The following is an 18,932-nucleotide window of genomic DNA, read 5'->3' as shown; positions in this document are numbered from 1 at the left end:
AGAGTGGGTGGGTTCACAGGATGAGATTTATTTGCTGCTCAAATTGTCTAGTATAAAGAAATGATGCTGTTAATAAAATTCAAACAATTTCATTCAGTTTCCTTTTGATCACTGCTGAGCAGAATTTGTATTTTATTGTTCTCTGTAATTACACCTATTTTTGAGAAAATCTCCAAAGCGGCTTGGTCCAAGATACAGGAAACACATCACCATTCTTCCATCCTTAAATCCTTCCAGTCCTCTTAAAGATAATGGATGGAATTTAGCCAAGGATCTCCAGTGATCAGTGAGCTCTCAATTAAAACTACCAATTTTCTTGAATAAAAATATCACCATCATGTAATCCACTAGACAGACCGCTTTCAGAAGCTACTTCCAATCTGTGGAATCAGCAATTTCTGACTAATCCAAGACCTTAAAAAAAAATGAAAGGGACCACTGATCGTTGTAATGATAGCTTCAGTGAGACATCTGGCACCATGAAAGGAATCGTTTGCTGGGGCATCGAGTGCCAATAAGCTGGTCCAATTTATGTATATGCACTCGCCAGCATCATATTGCATTGGTTGGGAAAAACTGACCTCAAATGAAAGATATAGCCAGATGCAAATTTTAAGTGATCCAAAAAGGACTTAAACCAGATAACATGACAAGTTATCCTAAAGGCCTTTACTTAGGTCAGATCAATTTTCATTCAAACATAGCCCCATTAATGTTATCAATCAATAGATCCTACAAGCTGATAGCAACAGACAGGCACGACACGTAAAGTTTACTAGTTGTCTTTGTATCTGTGAAAGAATATATTGAAGCAATTTAAAAGGTCAAAATGAATATCGCTTGGGCATTATGGATGGAATCTTCCCAACCCCTGAATGACATGGGCAATGGCAGGAAAGTTAGAATTGTGAAAGATGGCCAGCAAGATGTATCATACAATCAAGAACAAAAAAATCTAATTTTCAACCAAACGCTGAATAGTGAGATGAGATTCTTATTAGTGAGTGGTGAGAGTCCTTTGTGAATGCATTAGAATGCATTATATCTTCACTATTACACCAACTCACCCTCATTAATATGTAATTTCCTATTCTGCAGGTTCTGTACTACTGCAAAGCTATCACAGTAACAAAAATGAACTTGTATCTTGTTCCAAGATTACAGGACTGTCATAAAGAACTGAATATGCACAATTCATCACCAAAATTAACTTAGAAAAAGGATATGGGTAAGATTCATTGACTGCACAGAGGACTATCACCTTTTGGCTTCAGAAGGACTTTATCAATGCGAAGTCATGCCATTTAGAATGAAAAATACATGAAGGTTTCAACAACACAATCAATGATGGACTATGCAAATATGGGAGGAACATTCACACCACTTTCCAGAAACTGGTCAATTGGCTAAAAGAGACAATTTGGTTATAAATATGACTAACGACAAAGTTGCCAAAAAGAATGACTTACTTGGGTCACCCTTTGGGATAAGACCAACTAGCCCCTAGATAAGTGGAAGTGAGGTCATTTTTGGATGTGCTTATGTCTATGACAAAATGCAAAATGGTGTGGTATTATGACATGAATGCATTTTATTGGTGGCTTGTTCCGAGTTTCAGTATTGGAGTGGCTTCATTAACAAACATCTTAAAGAAAGTCAGCAAATGTTTGGACACAAGAATGGCAGAGTGTCTTTGATAATCTGAAAGTAGAGTTGGCAAACACCAGGTTTTAGAAGCACTAAATTAGAAGAAGCCATTCATACTGATTGTTGGTGCCAGCAACATCAGTATTGATGCTGTTTTGATGATGAAATGGGGAGTCAGTTAACTGCCTGTCAGTTAATTTTCAAAGAAACTGAATGTACAGTATGTCAATGTATGTCAGAAATACTCAATGGTGAACAAAGAGACATTGAGTCTTGTGTTGGTTCTACTAACAACACTGAAGAAATTTATTTATACACACCATTGGAACAATTTTGGGATAATATAATGGCCAATCAGGCATTGGCAAAGCCTCTGGAAGGTGTTCACCTGGAATTAAGATTCCAGCATAGATGTCCCAGCAGCGAGGACAATCAGAGGCTTGGAGCTCTTGCACTCAACCAGACCATGAAGAAGGTCATGGCTGCTGCACTCTCAGAGTCCCAGAAACATGGAGAACAAGGTAAGTGACTAAATGCATAGGGATTGGAGGCATTCTTGGGTTGGAAGTTAGGAGGCCAGGAAGGTCGGAACCAGGGAGAGGGTGCTTTCAGTGGATATGCTCCTGCTTTTCATCCAATCTCTCAAATAGGGACTTAATACCATTGATTGAGGGAGAATCCTCGCAGCTGAGAAACTGTTTGTATGGGCACACCCTATATAGCAGCAGGATTGTTTGTAACTGGATTAATCCCAATGACAGTAGGATGAAACCCTTCAGTGGTCTTTCATTTGCCACATAAGGGCTTCAATTGGTGGTACGTTGGGAGGGTCAGCCACGGGGCATTTCCTCACTAGATTACTTCCTGTGGAGAAAGTGGCAGAGATGTCATGGGCTTCCAAGCCCATGGCTCATCAAGATTCATTTGACCTCAGATGACAGCATCAGCTCTCAGGTAAAAACAATGACTGCAGATGCTGGAAACCAGATTCTGGATTAGTGGTGCTGGAAGAGCACAGCAGTTCAGGCAGCATCCAAGGAGCAGTGAAATCGACGTTTCGGGCAAAAGCGAAGGGCTTTTGCCCGAAACGTCGATTTCGCTGCTCCTTGGATGCTGCCTGAACTGCTGTGCTCTTCCAGCACCACTAATCCACCATCACTCTCAATTCCAGTGACCGACAGGCCAAAAATATTTTTAATATGAAGTGTGAGGGATAAAATACAATTACTGCAGTCCAGCAAAATTCCAGTAACAAGACAGAGTTCTCCTGACTGAAATCTTTGTATGAAGTATAAAGCAAAACTTCAATGAATTTACCAAATCATTTATGAAATACAATTTGCTTTGGTATGAGTTATGATATCTTCTGCACTTTATATAATTTACTACAGATATCAGTTATTTTGACTCACTGTGGTTTGATTAAACTATTGCCTAACTTTGATTTGTATCCTTATAAGAATTGAATGTTCATGGATTTGAACAAATAATGGAAGAAAGTGAATTTCGAGTGAGTATGGAAACATATTTTAATGAGATATTGAGTTCTGTTTTTGAAATACAACATGGTGACACATGGAAACATTACACGATGTTCTGTTACACCAAAATGAGTAGCTGCGCCAGACCACTGGGTATAAAATATAGCTTTGGCAAAAATAGGACATCAAAACTTAAATTACATCCTGAGACATGGAATTCCAGTATTATGCAATGACAAATCAGCATCAGATAGGATTTGCAAAGATGCAATCCACCTGGATCAATTCACGTTGTTTCATTTTAATTGATACACAACATCCATCACGAATTGAACAATAAATTAAGGGTTCAACATTTAAAGCATCGAAAATGGTGACATCACCTTTTACATCTGATTATCCAGAGGTAAATGCACAAGTGTTCATAGTTTAGACAACATTTTGGAAAAAATAATAAAGCCTGAGCCTAGAATTCTGGAATTGTTTTTTTGGGCAAAATCTTACTTTTTTTGGCTAAATGCCAGTTGCATCAAGGTTTCTGGAGGGTTTTGTAACATAAGGTCGAGCAAGTTTTCTCACCATACCTTACCAAACTCACCTCATTAAATACCTACCCCAATCCTGTAGCAGGTTTTTAATGTGATGCTAGCCCCAGATTACCACACATGTTCCTGAAAATATTGTCACTGCTGGGATATCTCCAAATATACGGCCATCCTTGACACTGGCACCATATTTAAAAGCCCACTGTGCAGCTAGACAAGCACTGTCAGTCCAGAGCTGCCCTGTGCAGCTCCTGACATTTCACTACGTCATGACAAATAAGGGAAATTTGGGTCCCTGCTTTGCAAGCCTGGACCTGGAGTTCCTGCTGGATGGGTGGTCCAGGACCAGCAGAGCAGGCGACAATGCCAAACTATGCCTGTCTACTCTGAGGCTGGCACTTTGCTCAATGCAGTCTCAACTGTCTGACAGAATGCACAGCAATATAGAAAGGAAGTCAATGAACTTTCCCATTTTTTCAGTGTAAGTACCATCATCTTCTCCCTAATATCTCACACTCACTCCATCTCTGTTATTGTACCCACCTCCCACAAAGGATCTATCAAACCCATTACTGCCTGCATCATCATCCTTCCCTCACCTTAATCCTAATTCCACCACCCCTGCATGTCCTCTGTGCAGCTTACACACTCAGGACACCTCCCTACCTGCCATGAGGGTTCTTCAAGGCTGGAAAATGGTAGATGCCAAGGTTGGGACAGCACAGTGGCTCATTGGTTCGCACTGCTGCCTCAAAATGCACGGTTTGGCATTGTGGCCTCTGCTGTTGGTCCTGGGACCACCCATATAGCAGGACCTCCAGCTCCAGGCCTGTAAAGCAGGGCACCAAATCTCCCTTATTTGCCATGACCCAGCAAAATGTCAGGTGCTGCACAAGGCAGTTCTGCATTGATAGTGCAAGGGACCCAAGTTTGATTCCAGCCTTGGGCAACTGTCTGTGTGGAGTTTGCACATTCTCTCTCCATGTCTGTGTGGGCTTTCTCTGGGTGCTGCAGCTTCCTCCCATAATCCAAAGATGCATAGGTATCATGCTAAATTGCCCATAGAGTCCAGGGAGGTGCAGGCTAGGTGGATTGGACATGGGAAATGTGGGATTGGGTTTGGGTGGTTTATGCTCTTTGGAGGGTTGGTATAGACTCGATGGGATGAATGGTCTGCTTCCACACTGTACGGGTTCTATGATCTATGATAATCAAAGTCCACAAACATGAGGTGCATGTGGCTGATGCCCATGGTGCATGTCCTAGCATGGAAGTCATTTGGAGCAAACAAGATGCCGAAGGTGCCAGGTTCTCGCGCTGATTTCATGCTGGGAATTCTCGAAGTTCAGCTTGTTTCAGTTCAGAAAGGAAACTGAATATTAATGAAGTGAGTTGTGATATTAATAAGGTTTTTAACAAGCTATAACCCTCTTATATTAGCAACTCCTCACTGTTTTGAGAGGAACTCACCTCGCCACTTGCAGATGCATAAAAGATGCAACAAGTTCTCCAATGTTGAGACAGCCCTCCCGGAACCTCTTGCCTAATTCTACCACAAATCTCACTATAGCCCACATCATTCAGGCATCTATGAGATTTTACCAAGTGTAGCTCTTCATAAAAATATTTAATAGTTGTTTTTGTGTGGAGTGAAGGATTGATGCACCAATGGAGGTGCTGTCTTCCATATGATGTTAAAACAAGTGGCTGTGATTTGCACATACTTCCCCTCCTTCTCCCACTCTAAAGGCATATTTGCTTTGCAGTTCTGTGGTATAGTCATGCACAGCAAAGAACCATCTAATTAGATGCACTTCCATTGTAACAGTCCCTTGGAGAAAAGATAGCATTCAAGCAAGATGCTGAAGTTCTTATTAACGTATTTTCAAAACAATTTGAAAATATATTTAACTCCAGTATTAAAAGTTTGTGACAAGAGGTAGCTGTTTTGAATTGAGTTTCATTTTTAAAAAGCTGAAGTTCCTACATTGACTATAATGTATTCTTCCCCATCCACAAGCTTCTTGACAAGTTATCAATGACTGTATAATGTATACAACTGAAGTACACAATGCAAGTAAAACCAAAGTTCGTTTGGAATAGCAAGATCTTTGCAGAGGTCCAGGCTGCTTTCTAAGAGTAGTTCTTTACAAAATGAAGATAGATGGTAAACTGTAACATCAATAAAAGCTAATCTTTGCACAATGTCTTTTAATTTGAGTTATGTTTCAATTTGACTTGGGTTAAATGTGGCACTAATAAAGGCAAGTTTCATTTAAAAAAAAGAAAGTTTTGATCAAGTCAGTCAGAAAAGCAAGAGTTTCAGTCCGCACCCACCTTCTCTACTTCTTCCTTATCACATTCCTTTAAGTATTTTCAGTTACAAAGATTATGTTGTTACTCACAGAAGGCTCACTGAAGGCTGTCTCTAGATTTTTCAGCTGCTGTTCTATCACTTCCATCCTCAAGTGAAGCTCTCGTTCATCTCGCAGTTGGATAAGGACCTCTTCACCTGGCCCAATCTCTACCTGACTGCTCACAGTGCCCTGAAGAAAATACGCAGTGAAGAAAGCATTTCAAATTAATTTTGAACATAATTAGGATGATACTTAAAAGATTTTTAGTGTCATATGAATCAAATTCCATACTTTTTCAACTGTAATGTAGTGCTTCTGTTCTACAGTATGAAGCATATTAAATGATATTTCAATGTTATTTATGGTACCACCATTTCAGTTTCATTCAACAATGGATTTCTGGGCACTATGTTGTTTTCACAAAATGCAGTGATACCAATTAAATATTGATTTTCAATCGAAATTTTGCTTACTGCAGGTTCATGCAGTGATGGTATGTTAATTTTTAATTTAATTGTGTTTAAGATAAACCTGACTGTCTTTTATTCTATAATAGGATCTGCTAAATGAACTACTAATAAATTAAGATGTGCAGTAACTTCTGATATATGCTGTTCTGTGCCATTAAGCCTTTTAGCTTTTCCTAAAAGCTTTTTAACCCAAAGCTTTTTAACTCCTGAGCACATTTAACCCAAGTCAAACTTTCTATTACAAAGCTAATGTACTTGAGGATAATACAAATTTTTAGCTTCTCCTGTAATCTCAAAAATAGGTTCAATGAATATCTTAGATTACAAAACACATATATTGAACAAGAAACCATAAATTGTTGACTAATATAAAGTACGAGATAAACATTTTAAGTAAATCTGATTCCGTGCCTGAGCTTGTGCTGACATGCAGGAATATGCTTGTGATCTTATATCCTTCCTATTGAAATTCCGTCTTACTCAATTTTACATAGAAAATGGCGAAATTACTATGACCCCCCAGGTTGAAACTTGGAATGTAAACATACATTTAGAGTCTTGTCCCTACAAATTCTGTGCATGTGAAGCTTCAAAAACATTGTTGTTTTGTTTAAAGAAAGTAAGTTTGTATGAAATATCTAACTTTGGACCATAATGAAATGGTTCAGTGATACATCCTAAGTACATGTAAACAACTGCTCATTTGAAAATAAACCACATGATGAAATGAATTAACATGGATAGAGCATTCTCCAGGAACATGGAAGTGTAATTTTAATACATTTTATTATTTTCAATATATTTTAGATTGATTGATTTTTCCTGATAATGCGAAGGTCAATTACTTACTCAAGAATTTGACAAAAAAATAGAACGCAACATTACTGCAATTAACATGCATCTACCACGGAAGTCTGCCATTATACTTTTGACCGTTGCTGTAGGATTTATTAGCAATGACTTGTTTCCACTGTGGTAAGATTCTGTCTCTAGTGACCAGGATAGAGAGCTAACATACATGCTTACATGAAAATACAAAACTCCAGTCTCAGCTGGTATTTCTTAAGTGCACTGAAAACACAAGAAGGAATGTCACTTTGTCCCAGCAACAAAGTAACCAAAACTTCTAATTAAATACTATCCTTAAAATAATAAAAATATGAGGATACTATGCGACTAAAAGTTTCAATTAGATAGATTTTAAGGAGAGCTCAAAAGGAGAAAAGCGAGGTAGAGAGGTGGAACGGTGCAAAGGAGAGAATTTCAAACTTTGAGCTGATACAGTTGAAGACACAGCTGACAAACACTTCAGCGATTAAAATGGGGATGTTCCCTGAACCAGAATTAGAAGATTGCAGATATTTTGAAGTGTTGTAGGACCAGGGTAGATCACAGAGACAAGAACTCTAACTTCACTGCATAAGTGCATCACTTTATATTCTAGACAAGAAGAGGGGAGGGGAGGGGTAGAAAGATTTTAAATCGAGGATGAGAATTTATAAATTAGGACGTTGCTTGAGTAGGAGCCGATGTAGGTCAGGGAGCACAGTAATAATAGAATGAAAGACAAAGGCAGCAGTGTTTGAGATAATTTCTAAACTGCATAGGGTTGAATGTGGGAAACCAGCCAGGTGTGCACTGGAATAATGAGTTTTAGAGGTCCAAATGCATTAATAATAACTTCAGCAGATTTCAACTGGGACCTGGGTAAAGGTGGATGATATTCCAGGAGTGAAAATAGGCAATATTAGTGCTTGTGTGAACAAGTGGTCAAAAGTTCATCTTGAAGTCAAATGTGACACCAAGATTGTGAATAGATTGGTTGAATACCAGGTTGTTAGCAGAGAAAGATGCAATTCATTGATCTTGATGAACCAGGAGCTGAAATAAAGTGATAAATGAGAGTTTTTAAATCAGACATTTAAACCAGACTTAGTTTATGATAGTTATGTAGGAATGTAAAAAAGGGAAAGATTAGCTAGCCCATCTAGCATGCCCACACTCGACTTGGCTGGGTTGTTGTGAATGGGTACTCTCTCCAACCTTGCAGCAATGTGAGTTATTTTTCAAGTTGTCACCCAAATGGGAGAATGAATCTCTTTCAAGGGATCTCACTACACTTCCTTCTGGAAGAGGAATAAAACATGACTGAAATTATACCACCACTTAATTTTGTGTGGTTATAAACCAAAGAAAACTGCCTGTAACTACAAAACATCTCCAGTGTTATAAGAATTCAAATTGTCTTTTCTTTCTTTCAGCCAGCTTCCTGCAGGCAATGATCTGTTATTATCAATTCCTTCATGCACAATTCCCTTAATGTAATCTGAGCTCTAACTTTAGCTGCATAAGTGCATCACTTAAATGTTCTAGTCCCTTTTTTAATACGAATATGCTTATAGTTATGCTACATTAAAATGTGACAACTTCTACATAATTGACTTTGGTTCAAATACAGGACTTAAAATATATAAATCCTGGAAAATAATTATAATGAAGCTTCCAATGGGAAACAAAACCTCCAGACTGCAATTATTGCTATTGATTTTGCCAAGGATGTTATTCTCAGACTGAATAATGATACATTTATGCTATGCAAAATCCAATTATTTCAAGTTCACTACTTAATTGTAGACTTGGATTGCTAAAATCAATTTGTAGAAACTGAAATGAACTGACAGCCTTCCAATGCTGTAGGTTACATACTGTTTTAATAACAGAAAGAGTTTATATAACTGCATTGCTCTTGTAAAACTAACACAAACTTCCTTTGTCCCCATAACCTCCAAGAGTTAATGTTTAACACCTCAATTTCACTTTGTCTGCAATTTAATTGTAATTAAATTGAAAATTTGTCTTATTGAACAAACTAAAACCAACTTGACAAGCACAACTAATTTTGAATCCTGCAAATAAATCGAAATGCCTCTAAACCTTCTCTTAGTTCGACACTCCAATAAAGGCATTTCAGTTATCATTAAAGAAATCACACAAAGCCAACAGTCTAGTTGATGAGGGAAAGAAATAGCCAGTTTGAGAAACGAAAACAGACTATTCTTATTATAGTAGGCAAAAGTGAGGACTGCTGATGCTGGAAATCAGAGTCTAGATTAGAGTGGTGCTGGAAAAACACAGCAGGTCAGGCGGCATCTGAGGAGCAGGAAAATTGACGTTTCTGGCAGAAGCCTTAGTGTCAGATGGGGTTACATTTCTACTGCATTTTTAGGTGATATATAAAACGTACCATTCTCCCAGTATGCACATTTGGTATCAACCTTGCACATTTGTGCTTTGCAGTACAAAGTCAGTCAAAGTACACAAAATAATAGAAATAGAAACAAAGCAATATGTTTTTGGATCATTATCTTGTGGGTAAATATGACTCAAATTCATTGTTGTGCATATAATCAACAATTTTGGATCAGTATTAATGACACCAACTGAGTTGGTATCAAAATATGTGTATGGGAATATAATTGTTCATGAAATAGTTTAGTTTGGGTTTGCGCTTACAGCAGCAGACAGTAAAGGAGCAATACTGAAGATATCTCTGTACATTTGCATTTCAGCACTATGGTTTAAATCATGTTGTGTAGCCTTAGAAAATAGTACTGTGATAAATGTATTTATTTTAACAGATATATCTGAAACTATTAATATATTTGCTATTAATATTGTAGTATGATTTCAATACCATTGAATCCTGATAACATCAGGAGTGGCCAAGTCTGATAGTATGCTGAAACTGAGATTGATAGATCATTAAGACACTTTAGAATGTTTTCATCTTCATTGATATGAATTCAGATTCTTCAGTGTGTGAAGATCTGCATTGTTCCCAATTTACCAATCATCTCAGTATGCACATATTGGCAAAGCTTCCGAAACAAAAGTATAGAGACATAATGAATTCCATGTTAATTGAAAATGCTTCCAATTTTTTTTATCCCAGCATACAGCCTCAAGGCAAGAGTTCCTTTAAGTATGCTTAACTAGTGTTCAATTTAGACCAAGCTTACAACTGGATGCCATTTACATTTCCTTGTAAAAGCCTAAAAAATGTCTTCTGCTAATTGCAGCCAAACATAATCTTCATGAAGAAACTGGATGAAACAGAACAGATCTCTCAATTTCCACAGTCTACCTACATGGAGTCTAATACTTGGATGTCTTACTGCAAAATAAGAGATGACTTTGTACAATGCATCTGCGTAATTATCTTAACCCTTCTGGCACTCAGTATTTTCAGCAGATTTATTTGTGGAGATGCATGTTATATTTTCACATTGGAAATCAATTAAGTGATATTTTTATAATTCAGATTCAAACACACCATCTGTAAGGTATCCTTGCAGAAATTATAATCAATAATGACTTTTATTACTGACACATCTGATTATAGATTGAAGAAGAACTTTCACAAAAAGGTTATTATTTTGTAAATAATCATAGCCTTAAACATTAAAAAGGAAGATGGACTGAGGCAAAAATTGTCATACATAACAATCACAACGTAAAGTAAGATGTTACATTATGATCATTGTTTAAATCCAAGCAGGCATCATTTTTATAGAATGCAGCCAATTCCTCAAACCTGGAAATACCGATTTCATTATTTCAATTTCAAAAAGGTATAAAAGACAGAAGGATGTCATGAGTACTGCAGTCTTGAGTTCAGGGTAGAAGGATTTAGAATGGGAAATAATAATTTTCAAAACAAAGTGCAAATTTTGGAGTGATTCGTGGACAGTTTGCCTTGGTGACAAACTGTTTGCTGAAGCTCTGGAGGAAGTGTAGATATGCACTTCATCCAAGCTGACATTCCAATATGGTACCAGGATGTGCATTTTCAGACATTCTATCTTCAGATGGCACAGTAAACTGATGTTTTGTGGTGGGCATCATCTAATACAGAAGGAATTCTTCCCAGTTTCTCGGTCAACTGATAGCAGCCCATTAACTAATAATTCACCTCACCTACATGCAGAGACAATAATGATGCAAAATGAATTTGTCAACATTAATATTGCACTTATGAAATAATTATTTAGAAGAATATCTTTGGGACTGTTTGAAGTGACCATAAATATCTATGTGTTCTTATTATGCCTTAGACATGATGGGTTTTATCTGCACCTCATTGATCCACTGCAACTTTTCTCAAACTAGTCATTACAAATGCCATAACCTGTAAACCACAAGGAGTATGTGATGTATGCAGACTTCTCCTCACAAAACAAAGACTAAAATTCTTAGCATTTTTCCACTCAATTATTAGGTCTCAAGAGATCTCCATGAACCCACAGCACAGGGATTGTGCTGCTTTGGGAATGAGAAACTAGTTACATGGCACAGTGCAGCTGTCTTCTGGTCCACCCACAAACCAAGTGCTGAATTTTTGAAGAGTAAAACAGGAGACTGAACCATGGCTCATGTATACATGGTTGAATTCTTTTGCTGTTATGCTGTTAACTCTGTGGTTTTCTGTAAAGTGTGAACATTGCTTCGCAAAGAAGCTTTATAAATCTAAATTAGGGGGCCTGCCTACAAAGATACTCATGAGGCCATTCTTGACCTAACTACGTTTGGCAGCTTCCTCATTGCCAGTGAGCACCGCTGAGCATAAGGAAATGCTTTCAAATAATCACTTAGTAAACGACTGTTTTGCGAGTAATTGATCCAGTGCTTATGGAATGAAAAACTTGCCTGAAGGGTGTTGCTGTCTAGTTCTATTAATATACTAGAGGGAGTGGGCCTTTAACTTAGTGGTATAGTTTCATTTTCTGTGCCAAAGCTCTGGTTCTGAATCCTGAATGACATCCCACAGGGTATTCAAGTCTGGTTGGTGTGGGTGACTCCCTTCTCATCAAACGTGTTGTGGAAATACATATATCCCTCCTACCATATGGGACAAACAACCTATTATTTCCTCCCAGTCTCACATTAAAAAAAAGCATATGGGTATTTGTTCGCCATCAATACAATTAATATCAATACCATTGCTATTTTTCATTCAAGTCTCCAAACAAAAGCTCAACCATCTCGTATAGTACCAATCCATTATCCTCCTGACCACCTCTCACACTTTGACATGATTGTCACTTTCCTCAGTCTCCTTTAGCCACAAGTGAAAAGGTTTTGTATCTTTTATTCTCTTCACTAATGAGCTGCTTAGGGTCACCTATTAACTCTCTAAGAGGGTTATGCGTACAAGCCCAAATCATTCTTGTATACCAAAAAAGCATTCATTGCCAGCCACTAATCTTTGTTGAGCCCAGTCTCCTGCCTGACTGTCTCCTATCCAGCAACTAACTTTCCATCCATGCTGTTATAATTCTTCTTAAACTATTCATCTGAAATCTTCCAATAGATTTCCTGAGAATCACTTCACTAAATACCTTCTCAAAATTCATATATATCAACGATATTTTTTACATAACTAGTAATTAATTTCTTCAAATAAAAATACTTAAATTTATGAATTATGACTTGTTTTAAGAAATTTGAGCTGAATGATCTTTATTAAATCATTCACTTCTAAACACCCATTAATCTTTATCTCTCATTTTATTGAATCAGTGGTTGCGCAAACTATGTACAACATATTCTGAAACCATATTCCCTGGAAGAATCCCTTGCAAGCTTACAAAAATAAATTAAAATTGATTATCTCTAAAGTCAACTGAAAAAAAAACTTATTTTTAACAAATATATCAACTGAGTGAGTCAGAAGTAAGAACTGACAGTGACAAATTTTAACTTTTATTGATTGGAAGAAAGCTAATTTGCATTTTATTCAAGACCTTTTACTGAAACATTACATCCCTTAATAGAATCTTAAATAAATTCACAGATGACCCAAGAAGCAAACAACTTACAAAGCATTTGCATAATATCAGGATGTCTTAAAGTGCTTTAATTGTTAAATGTCATATATGTAGGACGTGCAGCAGCCAATTTGTATTCAACAAATTTCCATAAACAAAATGTGATACTGACCAGACCATTTTTTGAAGCAATGTTATTTGAGGAATAAATATTGTTCAGAAAACCTCCAACCACTCATCATCACTGCACTTGAGTTTCAGACTACATGATGTGCTTAAATCAAGCAAGGTTTGAATGCATAACCTTCTGACTGAGAGCCAAAAGTGTTACCCCAGTAAGCTAAGACTGAAATGAAAATCCAAACAAAGAGCTTTCTAAAAGAGTGCAATGCAAACTCATCCAAAGAAGAATAAGTTGTTGCTTGATCTGGTCCAACTGTAGGAATATCAGTAACAAATGAAAGTTATTCAGCTCATCAGGTTTGTACTGACAATGTGCAATAAAACGAGCTATTATTTCCTCTGGTTCTTCACCTGACTAAAAACCCCTGCCTTATGTCTATCTTCTTCCAAAGGGAATGAGCCAGAATTTGCTGTTAAAGAATTGGTGAGGCTAATGGCTCTTTTTGTTACTTATGTGTAAATTGTACAGCTACTTCAGAACAGGAATAGATATGCCGTTATACTTGAATATCCCATTGTATATGTATATGCTGCATCACTGTATTGCAACTTAGTGTCTGGTTCACCCATAAAATATACTGAATGGCATGAAGTTGCTGAATTTGTGTGGTTATTACAAACTAAACTCACCAAAATGTAAGTCTTAAAAATGTTTTACAAAGCACTACCTCTTGTAGCTAAAATGCTGTCCCATAAAATGCTGAAACGTTTCAGGACAACTTAATAATCTATATAGACTTGAAACATTGAAGGTTCATTAATGATGAAAGGCTCAAAAGAAGGTTCCTCAGATTACTCTCAACTTACTGGTTATCAACAGCACCCTGACTAATCTATAATTAATCTCTCGACTGCATGTACTCAATTTGCAGAACTAATTGCAGCCTCATCCTCATTCTGAAAGGACAAAGGACTCTGGTGGGACCAAGTGCCTGACTGACGAGAGCAAACTAATTTCAGAGATGGTCACTGTATCAAAGAATTGGACATCTTGGAGAAATATTTTTTTAAGATACAGAATTGCTTTGAAACTACACACTAAATCAGAAGCTGAACCAATAAATACAATTGGAAGTGTGTTATAGTTTACCAAGGGATAAAAGAAGCAACAGATACTTTTGATCAGGTTCTGCAAGCCTTTGAAAATTCCATAAACCTCAGACCTGATTAGACCATTGAAAGAGCAAAATTTAATGGAAGAGTTCAGCAAAGAGAATCCATAGATAATTTACTTAATAGCTTCTGAAGATACATAAAAAACATTGACTTTGGAGTTCTAAAGCCAGATGCAGTTTAAAATTGGTGAGATATCCATTGACTTTTTTTTCATTTCCTTTTGTGGGATGTGGGCATTGCTTGCAAGGTCAATACTGGTTTCCCATCAATAACTGCCCTTGAACTGAACGTTTGCTAAATTATTTCAAAAATCAGGAAAAATTCAGCCAAATTGCTGTCAGTCTGGCGTTACATATAGGATAGATCAGGGAAGGATGTCAGATTTCCTACAAGGTAGACCCAGCATCGACTCATGGCGGCTGCGGCGGAGGCAAGATGGGTTCTCTGTGGTGTCTGCATTCATGGAGGCGGCAGCAGAGGTGAGTTTGGGCCCAGTACGAGACCTGGCTGCATCACTGGTGGCTGTATTGGCAAGGTGTCTTTTTCCAGCGGCGCAGCAAGGGGACTCATGGCTGACCACTCCAGGCCCATGGCTATGCAATTAGCAAGAAGGACTGTAAAGTTGAATTTTATTTTTCTGCTTTTATATTCTATGTTTTAATTTGTTTTTGTGTGTTTTAAGATGGCGCTGGCGAGCAGCGATACTATACTTCACTTTACAATATATTTTGTAACAAAATACAAGTGACAATAAATAAATCAAATAAATCAAGTCAAAAGTGTAGTGAACAGAACTGCACACTGTACTCCAGCTGTGGCCTGACAAACTTCGGTACAGCTCTAACATGATTTCCCTGCTCTTATAATCTGTGATATGACTGATAAAGGCAAGAACCTTATATACCTTCATTACTAAACTATGAACCTGCCCTGCACCTACAGGGATTTGCGGGAAAGTACCTAAGATCCCTCTGTTATACTGAGCTTCCTAGTATCCTGCCATTCATTCTGTATACCTTTATCTTGTTAGTTATTCCAAAATGCATCACCTCAGATTATCAGGGTTAAATTGCATCAGTCACTGACCTGCCCATCTGATCAAGTTGTCTATAACCTGGTGTAACTTCTTCACTGGCAAACACCCAGCCAATTTTCATGAGTTTCACAAACTTACTTATCATCTCTGCCAAATTCTCATCTACAGCTTATGTGTGTATTGCAAACAATTAGGGACCCAGCACTGGTCCCTCAGGCACACCAATGGACATTGGCCTCCAGTCACATCAAATAGTTTTCTACGACCACCCTGCCACTAAGCCAATGCTGTATCCAACTTGCCACACTACCTTGGATGCCACATGCTTTTCCTTCTTTATCAGTCTCCCAAGTGAGACCTTGTCAAAGATCTTGCAGAAATCCACATAAACTACAGAAGAGCCTTAATTATCCGAAAATCAGATTGTTCAAAGGAGATCTCCAGGTCCCGATGGAAACATTACATCAAAGACATATTTCCAATAGTGATCACGTCTTTTGTTTACAGTGATTAAACAGGCACCATCTCCAAATAACTGTCTGCCTGCCCGCTCTCTCTCTCCTCACACTTTCCCTGGAGTTCTACACAGGGGTGTACCCTAAACCCCCCTTCCCCAGATAATCTCTCCAACATTGTCTTGTACGGGCAAAGGTGGAACCTGTCAAAACATAGCAGTAAAAAGTTGTGTTTGTGATTGTGATTGTGTGTGTGATTGTGTGTGTGATTGTGTGTGTGATTGTGTGTGTGATTGTGTGTGTGTGTGTGTGTGTGTGTGTTTTTGGAGACTAACCCCACAAAGGCAGCTGCAGCAGCAGTCTTGTTGTTGGTATACAGTCCGGCTGCCCCGGAGAGGGGGTGGGTGTGTGTGCAGGGTTGGGTGGTGGGCGGGAGGTGGGGGGGATGGTGTTGGACGAGGTTAGGGGGCGGGGGGGGCGGTTTTGGGAGCCGGGGGGCAGTATTGGACAGGGTTAGGGGCGGCACCTCGTGCACTGTGTGCTGCTGCCTTGTCTCCTGAACAGGGAGCAGACTTTAAAAATTCCGAGCCCCAGAGGAAAGGCATTTAATCGATTGACCGAATAATCGATTATCCGAACAAAATATTGTCCGCCCATCACGTTTGGATAATCAAGGTTCCCCAGTACATCATGTGCCTTACCCTCATCTGCTCACTTGGTCACCATCTTGAAAAGTTCAACCAATTTGTTCGACATGACCTCCCTCTGACAAAGCCATGGTGATTATTCCTGATGAAACCTTGCAATGGTTTGGGAGTTGGTTAGCTCAGTTAGCTGGTTGGCTGGTTTGCAATGCAGTGTGATGCCAACAGCACAAGTTCAATTCCCATACCATCGCAACCTCGCCCGTGCCTGAAATGTGGTGATCCTCAGGTTAAACCACCACCAGTCGTTGCTCTCTGTCTCTAAGAGAAAGCAGCTCTATGGAACTATGACAACCTTTAAGAAATAATGCACCACTGCCTTCTCTTTTAATCCTTCCCTGCCTGAAAATCCTCTACCTGCGATGTTATGTTGCCAGTCATGCAACGGCAATAACATCGCATTCCATGTCAAGATTAGAGTGGTGCTGGAAAAGCACAGCAGGTCAGGCAGCATCCGAGAAGCAGGAAAATCGATGTTTTGGGCAAAAGCCCTTCATCAGCAATGAGGCTGGGAGTCTCAGGGGTGGAGAGATACATGGGGGTGCTGGGGGGAAGGTAGCTGAGAGTGCAATAGGTGGACGGAGGTGAGGGTGAAGGAAATACCTCAGAGAGGAGGGTGGAGCGAATAGATGGGAAGGAAGATTGACGGATGGGACAGGTCATGAGGATGGTGCTGAGCTGGAAGGTTGGAACTGGGGTAAAGTGGGGTGAGGAAGTTCACATTGATGCCATGGGGTTGAAGGGTTCCGAGGCAGAAGATGAGGCATTCTTCCTCCAGATGTTGGGTGGTGAGGGAGTGGCGGTGGAGGAGGCTCAGGACATGCATGTCCTTGGCAGAGTGGGAGGGGGAGTTGAAACGTTCGGCCAAAGCGCAGTGGGGTTGATTGGTGTGGGTTTTCTGAAGTGCTCTGCAAGTAGGCGGCCAGTCTCCCCAATGTAGAGGGGACTGCATCGGGAGCAACGGATACAGTAAATGACATGTGGAGAAGTGCAGCTGAAATTGATGGATGTGGAAGGCTCCTTTGGGGCCTTGGATGTAGGTGAGGGTGGATGTGTGGGTGCAGGTTTTGCAATTGTTGTAATGGCAGGGGAAGATGCCAGGATGGAGGGTGGGTTGTTGCTTTCCTGCTGCTCGGATGCTGCCTGACCTGCTGTGCTTTTCGAACACCACTCTAATCTTGACTCTGATCTCCAGCATCTGTATTGCTCAATTTTGTCATTGTATTCCATATGTCAATCCATACACTTAAATCATCTGTCTCATCTTTACCTTGTATTAAAGTAGAGTCCTTATAACTTGCATTAAAGTAGAGGCCATCCAGCTCAACTTACCCTCTTGAGACTCAACAAGTCTGAATGCCCTCTGCCTAGGTTCCTTTTCTAAGGTATGCTGTATCATTATTGAACTAACACACTGTTTCGCTTGCTGCTGCTGAACTCATTTAGCTCCTCTCAGCAGCAATAGCAAACCCTCCCGCGAGGATGTTGGTCCCATTCTGCTTCTGGTGTAGACTGTCCCATTAACGGTCCCATTTCCTGCCATTTGTAGTGGATGTGTTGATGTTGTGACCTTTCTTTTTCTCCAAGAGATCTTTTTGGAGACCTTAAATAGACATTGAAACTAAACCAACCCATTATCAACTGAAACATTTCAGCCTCGGAAAAGCCACACTATTTGCAAAACATCAGCTCTAGATTACTTTTACATGAAGTTAATTTTGCAGCATTTCCCATGGTTTAGTAGGATCTCTCCAGTCCGCCTGGGGAACTCTGTGTAAGCCCTCATTTCCTTATTTTCGATCCTTCTTTTTACTGCTTGCTTACCTGTTTTAAGAGTTAAATCCAAAATATTAAATTCTACCTTTTGCTCAAAAAACATAAATTCAGATAGAGCAACTGCGACCTTCCAAATCATGCTGGGGAATTTGATAGCAATCATACTCATTTCATTGTTGTCTACAAATGGCATAAATGTCAGGGGGATCTAAAATAGTTTATAAAGTACAAGTTTTCTCTGCATGGAGATTTAGTAATCAAGCTGTTCTCATTCCCTTCATATATTCCGTGCTTTTTTAAAATTCTGCCCTATGTTCCTTTCAGCTGCCGTTTGA

General features: G+C 39.0%; 1 protein-coding gene across 1 annotated transcript in view; it reads right to left on the bottom strand.

The window, feature by feature from the left end:
- fsip1 (fibrous sheath interacting protein 1) overlaps positions 1–18,932 on the bottom strand; it is a 392,839-nt gene that overhangs the window by 159,009 nt on the left and 214,898 nt on the right. Inside the window, exon 12 of the mRNA XM_043697966.1 lies at positions 6,079–6,219. Within this exon, the coding sequence (XP_043553901.1) occupies positions 6,079–6,219 (141 nt within the window). The remainder of the gene's footprint in view (positions 1–6,078; positions 6,220–18,932) is intronic.

This window comes from Chiloscyllium plagiosum, chromosome 10 (assembly GCF_004010195.1).
Source record: "Chiloscyllium plagiosum isolate BGI_BamShark_2017 chromosome 10, ASM401019v2, whole genome shotgun sequence".
Classification (NCBI taxonomy): domain Eukaryota; kingdom Metazoa; phylum Chordata; class Chondrichthyes; order Orectolobiformes; family Hemiscylliidae; genus Chiloscyllium; species Chiloscyllium plagiosum.
The sequence above is the reverse complement of the archived record's forward strand: the minus strand, read 5'-3'. Positions and strand labels throughout refer to the sequence as shown.